Source organism: Andrena cerasifolii, chromosome 3, assembly GCF_050908995.1.
Source record: "Andrena cerasifolii isolate SP2316 chromosome 3, iyAndCera1_principal, whole genome shotgun sequence".
Lineage (NCBI taxonomy): Eukaryota > Metazoa > Arthropoda > Insecta > Hymenoptera > Andrenidae > Andrena > Andrena cerasifolii.
The window spans coordinates 5,684,646-5,693,152 of NC_135120.1; the positions used below are offsets into that span (position 1 = coordinate 5,684,646).

The 8,507-nt window shown below is 38.7% G+C and overlaps 1 protein-coding gene across 2 annotated transcripts; it reads right to left on the reverse strand.

Annotated features, from left to right (window-relative positions):
- Nucleotides 1-625: 625 nt before the first annotated feature.
- On the reverse strand, nt 626-6,504 carry Betaggt-i (geranylgeranyl transferase type-1 subunit beta). Of its 2 annotated transcripts, none has more exons than XM_076808631.1 (4): nt 6,391-6,504; nt 5,768-6,317; nt 5,298-5,658; nt 626-1,090 (listed from the first exon to the last, which is right to left on the reverse strand). In XM_076808631.1, exons 2-4 carry the CDS (start codon nt 6,299-6,301, stop codon nt 978-980), a joined length of 1,008 nt encoding a protein of 335 aa, XP_076664746.1. In that variant the 5' UTR covers nt 6,302-6,317; nt 6,391-6,504; the 3' UTR covers nt 626-977. The 2 variants fall into 2 exon arrangements, with proteins under 2 accessions (XP_076664746.1, XP_076664747.1); XM_076808632.1 differs by having other exon boundaries at nt 5,298-5,351; nt 5,446-5,658; nt 5,768-6,446.
- Nucleotides 6,505-8,507: the final 2,003 nt, after the last annotated feature.

Genomic DNA, 8,507 nt, shown 5'->3' on the forward strand with positions numbered 1-8,507 from the left:
TTTCCCGACGGCCGGATAATAGATTTATTGCTCTATTGTTTTGCTCTTTCCGTTCCGCTGCGAGTAAGTAGTTGCAGCGTAACAAATTCCACCGATGCGACGGAACTTTCAAAATGTTTTCCTAAACCGAACGTAACCAACACAATTCACTAATATCCATAGAAAGAGGCCGAGGATTACACCGGCAACAATAGACACGCTCACGAGCCTCGTACGATCTCCTCGAACGAACGAGCGAACGTCGTCTGTTGTGGCTGCGAACCCACCCCGGTTACCATGGAATCACCGTTCCGCGAGGTGGGGCGCACCAAGCAGCTATGCTCGGACAACTTCGCAGTGCCAAGGAGTTTCCTTCCTCTCGCCGTGCGCGCCTGTTCGTCGCGGAGGTCGTTTTAGTTGCGGACATGAAGGAATCGAGCATGGTCACGCTAGTTCTCTATTCGACGGTATTAAAATTATGATCGTCCCGTAAGATAGTGTTAGATATTTCCGTTTCGCTTTCTGGCATTGAAATAACAGACACTACAAGTTATCTGTTTTATTTTCCACAAGAATTAGAAATACATATAATTTCGTGAACTCTCGTGCGACGATGGAGGGTATCAGTTACGAATACTTATACGAATGTTTTTTTCTTTTATTTTATTAGAACTTTTAATGGCTGTATACAGTAACACCTTAAAATGTGACTGAATTATGCTATTGTTTTTCTTCTCATCTGTAGATGCATTAGATACACTTCTTTAACAAGTATCTTGGTTAAAACGAAGAAGTTAGTAACATATCTTAAAATCATAATACTTTTGTTAATTGACGTCTTTAGAGTAACTGTTCTCAGCGCAGAATTTCTGAGAACTATATGCGTAAACAGGATTCATGATGGAACGCTAAAGTGTAATCTTTTAGTCATACTTTTACTCTGTGCGTTTGATATGGCATTCAATTGTTGCACGTACTTTATATGAAAGGCAATTGCATTACCATAATTTCTGAATCTTTAACAAATGCTTGTACGCTCGATCAGAGATATTAAGAGCAGCATTCATTACACATAAATTAGACTCTCCCAAAAGACTCAAACCGCATAAACCTAAAAGTCAGGTATATTTATTACACGTCATTGTTACCCGAATGAAATTTTTGCATACACTGGGTGAGGTATAATTCGTGGTAGAATCGAGAAAAAAGATTGATTCTCCGTATCAACAGAAATTGATTACGCGGAATATAGTTTTATATAAGAGGCTTCGTTTCTGAAAAAATTCAATGAATATGTGTGCGTGGTTGAGTGCAAGTTGGCAAATCTGTTTATTTATTATTTATTATTTCTATTTTTGGATATTATTCCGAAGGGGACCGGTGACCGATCGAGACGCGGTTTGGTGGGAGGGGTGGGGGTTTGGACCCAAAATCTAAAATTGTAGCTTCGGGTATTTATTAGTTTCCGAAATATTAAGGGGTCATTCTGGTAATCGCGCCGCACAATTCGGCAACATTCAGGTTTTTTTCTCACAAGGGAAGATCCCGAACCCGAAAATTCAAAAAATTCTGAAGCTTTGTGAAAATGTAGGGGATTTCCTCCTGATTACAACGCAAAATTGCGCGCATTCAAGCTTCAAGTTTCGAAATTTTCCATTCTTACTTGAAGTTTGAATGCGCGCAATTTTGTTAAATTTTGACTTACGTGGCTAATTCTGGCACCTGCGATAGCGGTACTCATAATGATTAAGAATCAGCTTGGTTTTCTTGTTTCAGATGAGTCTGTGATATGAATCCACTCCCGCCGTCTTTTCAAAGGCGCGATTTTGAACTCCAGATAACAATGAAAAAATACAATTAAAAGTGTATTTATACAATTGTTCCGTATACATTATAAGTAGATTAATAAATGAAAAAAAAGTTTGACATTATTATTCATTGTATTCACTGGGAAAAAAGTCTGAATGTTGCGGAATTTTGAATGACCCCTTAATAAAAAAATATTGTTAATTTTTTGGGCGAGGGAGGGGCATTTTTTTGGACGTTGCATAGTGTTATGCGTATATGGACAAAAGTCAAGAATCCGAAGTGTTTGATTCACAAATTCTTGTATCTTAAAATGTTAATAAATGAACGTAGGTTTCAATGTCACCCATAACTTCTGCTGAATTTACTAATTTGTTGTCAAAAGTGATACTAGAAATTTATTACAAATTTCGGTGCATTTTTTCAAACACGTGCCATTGGCAGAATGTTTATGCTTTTCATTTGGTTTTTATAAGTTGTGTTTAATACTGTCATACCTTCAAAACTGCCGAGTCAGTTTTTTACAATACTAACAATTTGTACTAATTCTTTATGTTAAATGTTTATCAATTTCGATGGGACTTTTAACAAAAATACCTGTGATTTTTTGTATATTAATTTAGGCATCATTAACCTTTATATTAACGTCAATTTCAACTGCTCGAATTTGCACGAAACAGAAAAAATAGCCAAAATCATTATTAACACGTTCACCGCTCCGGCCCTTAGCGTAGTCGCTGGGGCTTCTCTCGTGCGTCCCGCGAAGGCAGAAGACACTTATGTTAGTCTAAACATTCGCCTCTTCTCATTGTGCATGTAATTGATTTAGAAAATATATTAAAAAATAAATCGAATAACTGTTAATTTTTTAACCTTTGTCCCAAAAATCCATATGCTCTAGAGTCTAAACAATCGATTCAATTTTCCATGCATTCCCGATAAACTGATAAAAATGTTTTTCAAACAAAAGTTAGTCAGTAATCATATGACAACAAACTGTAGCCAGAAAAAATGGCAAAAACCTTTTTATTTAATAAAAAATTAAGATCGCTTTAATTTTTTAAATGTATTTTTTTCATCAATCCATGTATCCTTGTATCCTCTTTAAAAAAAAATATTAGGGTACTTAGGTCGAAAACTGATTAATTCAGAAGTTATGAGTTTTGTCCCGGCCGCCCATATACTTCGACACACTGTGCGTTGGTGCAGGCCCCCCTACCCTGGAACCCTCCCGTCCCGCATTTTTTAATTTTGAAATTTTGTAGCCACAGTCTCATTTTTAGCATCGCCAAACTCACATCGGTTCGCTACCATGCTTTACGCGCCCCCCGCACTAATCTAGCCCCAACCAATACTAATACCCGGGACAATTTGGAAAGTGGAATGCGTTGTGTCGGTATAAGTAAACAGAAATGTTGTTAAGAGGGGGGGGGGCGTGGTAAAGTGATTTAAAAAAATCGGTAAAGTCTACCCTTTTATGCACAATTACCCCTGTATCTTTTGAACGTATTAATTGCCGAAGCTAAAATTTTATATTTGGGGTCTTTCCACACCCCTCGTAATACCCACCAAGTTTTATCTCGATCGGCCACCGGTCCCTTTCGGAAGTACAGCCCTATTTTTGTATTAGTGTTTGCAAATATCGAGTGTGTTATGGTTCGAATAATATACTGCTACATTTTTACATACTATTGAAAATAGCCAAAAATATCGTTCCCATCGTTACACACAGAGTTCTGATTGGAAATTAAAAAGGTATCAGTATACTGAAATGTTTTTAGAATTTCAATCTTGTTCTCAATCGGAAGTGAAAATTCTTTAGGGACCATGGGAACTCGGACAGATTTCGGAGTAAGTTTTCGTAGATTGCTGAAATTTTAATATGTTGTATTCTCCCTGTCATTTAAGAAGGAACCCGTTTCGCGCATGTAGGATGAGCTCATTGGCTCCAAAAAAGCGTTGGTGGGGGTACAGCCAATAGTGGCTTCTCCCGGCACCAATCAGCGTCAACCTGCGCAGAACCGGTCTAAACTCGTCGGTCAGCAGGTTCGTTCTTAAATGACAGGGAGAATAGTCTTTAGTGATATTTAAACGTACCTCAAAGGATTTTTCAAAATTTTAACAAATGTCGATTTTACAGCTGTTTGAAGTTAAGAGCTAACTTTTTTTTTTCGATACATTATAGCTATGGAAGTAGTAAACGGATGGAGATGAGCTTTACGGTGCTTATAGAGAATACATTGAAGTTTTATGAAAAAATTATTTCAGTTTAAAAAAAAATTGGACCGTTTTTGTGCAATTATTTTAAACAAATGCAGGTTTTTAACATCGGGCGCGAATTTAAAAATCTGAAAAAGGAGAATATAGTTCTATCCTTCCCCTTGATGGACAAATTTTCAAATATATGGACATTTTGAAATTGGCCCTGTAAAAATTGCCGAAAGATGAATGAAGTAAATATATTGAACTATCTAGTACAGGGTTAACTAACTGATGGCTCGCGGGCCCCCGGGGGCATCTCCGCATTACTCCCAGTTAGGAGCGATGGGGCCGCAGTGAATGGAGGGGGAAACACCTACAGGAGTGGTGGTTATGTGTGCATGAACTGCGCCTGCGTCAGTCACGCACACATTACCACCGCTCCTGTAGGTGTTTCCCCCTCCATCACAGCGGCCCCATCGCTCCTAACTCTGGCCTTGCTGCTACGCTGAACGGTCCCCCTCTATACCTACCAGACTCTGAGGATCGCAGACGAAAAGAGAAGGAAAGAAGGAGAAATCCACTGCGATCGTCAGAGTCTGGTAGCTATGGAGGGGGCTGTTCGGCGCAGCAGTAAACCGGAGGAGCCCCCGGTGGTACGTCAACCCCGTACTAGATAGTTCAATATATTTACTTAATTCAACTTTCGGCAATTTTTACAGCGCCAATTTCAAAATGTCCATATTTTCGAAAATTTGTCCATCAAGGGGAAGGATAAAACTATATTCTCCTTTTTTCAGATTTTTAAAATCGCGCCCGATGTTAAAAACCTGCATTTGTTTAAAATAATTGCACAAAAATGGTTAAATTTTTTTTTTTAAACCGAAATAATTTTTTCTTACAACTTCAATGTCTTCTCTATAAGCACCGTGAAGCTCATCTCCATCCGTTTACTATTTCCATAGCTATAATGTATCGAAAAAAAAGTTAGCTCTTAACTTCAAACAGCTGTAAAATCGAGATTTTTCAAAATTTTGAAAAATCCTTCGAGGTACGTTTAAATACCACTAAAGACTACAACATATTCAAATTTCAGCCATCCACGAAAGCTTACTCCGAAATCTGTCCGAATTCGCATGGAATGTCCCTTTACTACTGTGATAAATTCAAACAGTTTTTAGCACGAGTTATACCCAATCACACATACATCGATTTTTGTTCTCGTGTAACGATTTTCTTGAAAGTAAAGACTTGTGAAAAGCATTGTACCACGAATTAAACCCCATCCTGTATTAAGCGTGGTAATTACATACCGAAGTATGTATGAAGGGGATCAGGCTGACAATCAGCAAATTTAGCAAATCCCCCTGTAACATAATTTTGAGTACCAAGAAGGAATGTTCTATTCTCATCGGGATCTGAAAATTTGTTAACATCGAGCAGTTGCAGCGTCGCACCCACCCAAAAGCTATAACAAGTATCGAATGGCTTCCCAGGTCGTCCGTGGAAGCCACTATTCTGTCTCATAAGACACCACCTCCTCAGTCTATTCAACTGATCTTGTGTCAGAACATTATGAAGCTCGTTCATCAGAAATAGACTAGCTACGGCACAGAAGGTAGATCCTCCATGCGATTCAAGGCCAGGTCCGTGGCCCATTGCTCCATCATATGACTATAATCATTGTTGAGATATTGTGCTATGATAAAATTAAGTAGACAAAGCCAGTTTTTGTTAATATTCTTTGTACGCAAAACAAAAATAATAGAAGTTAATGACTCACGATGCTCTTCAAAATGTAGTCGATGGCTTTCGTTTTATCCATGCCCGACCAGTCGTTTAAGATCGTGGATATACAGCAAGTACAATAGAGAAACCTTATATCGCTCTCGCTTCCCATTGTCATGGCCGAGAACGAACCATCCGGATTTTGACAAGCCTGCATTCCTTCGATAATAGATTTTTTATCGACGCGACTCAAGTCGTCGCCGAGGATCAAAAGATTGACTAATCCGAGATACGTCATTGCTATATGCCCGCACTGATATTTCGTAGCATCCTTTGGTATTGTGGTCGATGGTTGGAAGCCAGAACGCGGCCCGGCACCGGTAATTTGTAGTCCGTAAATCCAATCTATCGCCTCTAATTTTGTTTCGTTGGTTATATCGTTCAAGCAGTTTAATATATCGAGGCCTGATATAGCAAAAAATGCTATAGTTAGTCTGGAGCAATCGTGATCTGCCAAATCACTGGGCATGATTTGTAGTATCCTTTGAAAATATTTAGCATGCTTTTCCTTGGCTAATTGTGGTTGCATATTTTACTGTATGTGTCTGTATAATAAAAAAAAAATGAAAAAAAAATATCGTTTCAAGTGCACGTCGATATATTAGAGCGAGGCGTTACTTTTAAACTTGTGCGAATGGAATGGAATGGAATTTGATGGAATTCCATTAGAACTGATTAGAACTGGTAGTATGTAGAATCTACTAGAGAGCGCTTCGATGCCAGCGATGGTAGTATTGGCAAACGAATATACCACCGCGGGAACGGCGGCGCTAGTGTAACATAACAAATATGGACGACGCAAGTATACCCTTTACTATATGTTTATATGAATCCAGTAGTATAAAAGTTTATTTCAAAGTTATTTCTTACAGTAAAAATGTTGACAATACATTTAGACACAATTTTAGAATATGTAAAAGTATGTAATGCGAACAATTTTAGTTGCTCCACTTTTTGGCACTTTTATGAAAACTTAAATTGAGATCATTGTTCATTGTAGCGTTACAATTTGTTACACAACATTTATTTCTGCATACAGTTCGTCGATACTGTGAAAATTGGTAGACCGCAATAAATTGTATACTTGCGTCGGCATTAATACTAGTTCGCGTACCGACCGCTAGTGTCGCATGTTCTACTCCCAATAATCATAGCGAATTCGGTATTTCCGTACCTCGCACTGACTCTGCACTGGTGCCAGAAAATTATTTTGATTGGTTGATTCTTATAGAGCTCTCTTAGTTTCAATCAGAAACAACCAATCCAAATCATGTTCTGGCACTAGTGCCAGAAATTAAGAGAGATCTATAAGAATCAACCAATCAAAGTCATTTTCTGGCACCAGTGCAGGGTGAGTGCGAGTTACCGAATTCGCTATCAGAGTCTGGTCACGAACTATTGTCCGCCATGTTTGGGCTAAATCCTACGAGAGAGAAAGAGATATACACCATTTCACTCTTAACAACTCTTACGTTTATGGCGGTATTTTACATCTCTTTACTTCACATAAATAGGTATATATATAGGTATATCGAGAAATTCTAATTGCGATTGATTCATACAAAATAGCTGGATGTACAGCACCCTTTTGCAAAAATGTATTACAATTAAGATTGGTATAATTGACAGATTTAAAAATCAGCGGGAATAGACGAAAAATGGCGGGCCGATCAAAAGTGGCCTTCTTGTGGCCAGACTCTGATTAACAAGGTTTGTGTCTCTAAGCGATGGCAGTGATCCTGTAGGCAGTGATCGGAACAACGTGTATCGTTGCTGATTGGTTGCCGCGATTTGGAGTAAAAGCGGAAGTAGACAGAAAAAGAAACTGTAAAAAAGAAAGAGACAGAAATACTAATAGAAAGGGACAGAAATACTGACAGAAAGAGATAGATAAACGTTTAGGTTAAGTTTATTTCCGGTTTTGCCCCAAAATGGCTACGGTTTAGCCGATCACTCCCTAGAGGATCACTAAAGGCTGCCATTCCAATGCGCAATGTCCCACTAGTGCAAGGGAGAAGTATGTATCTGTTTCTCCCTTGCACTAGTGGGACCGCCGCCAGCAGCCGCGGCTAGCCGCGCATTGGAAATCCCAGCTTAAGCGATGGAAGGTAAACAGTCAGTTACTACCAGTGGTGGGTAAAAACACGATTTTTTTATTTTATACACAACACGTGTCTTAAATGTCGTAAATGTGTCATAACCGTTGTAGGTATATCTGGAATGAAAATAACTAGGAAGATTAGACCTCTGGTGGCGCTGGCGGACACTACGTCGCGATCCAGTGGTGGGGCCGGGACGTCACAAACCTATAAAACATTTTTCGTATAGGTTATGAAGAAATGCCAATTTATTAATAATTATAATTAGAAAAATGGATATTGAAAAGTTATTAAAAGTAATGTATATAGAATTATAAATATAATTTGTTTAAATTATATTTATTGGATGCCAATATTGGGATTGGCTTGTGGTGCCGCAAGTGCGCCGTTAACATAAAAACTCGTTCAAAGAACGCGGGTTCGTCACGCTAGGGAATTGTAATCTGACTAGCCAACCAGCGACGAGAACGGCGACACCACGCCGGTGTCGCGAGAGACTTTAGTTTTAAGTTGTCGGCAATCCTAGTTTATAAGCATTCATTTGTTCCTACGACTCGTGGAGAGAAAAGGGTAAAAAGGATACCACGAGGTCCGTTGTACGTGATTTGAATAATAAGACTTTTATTTTCAGTTATA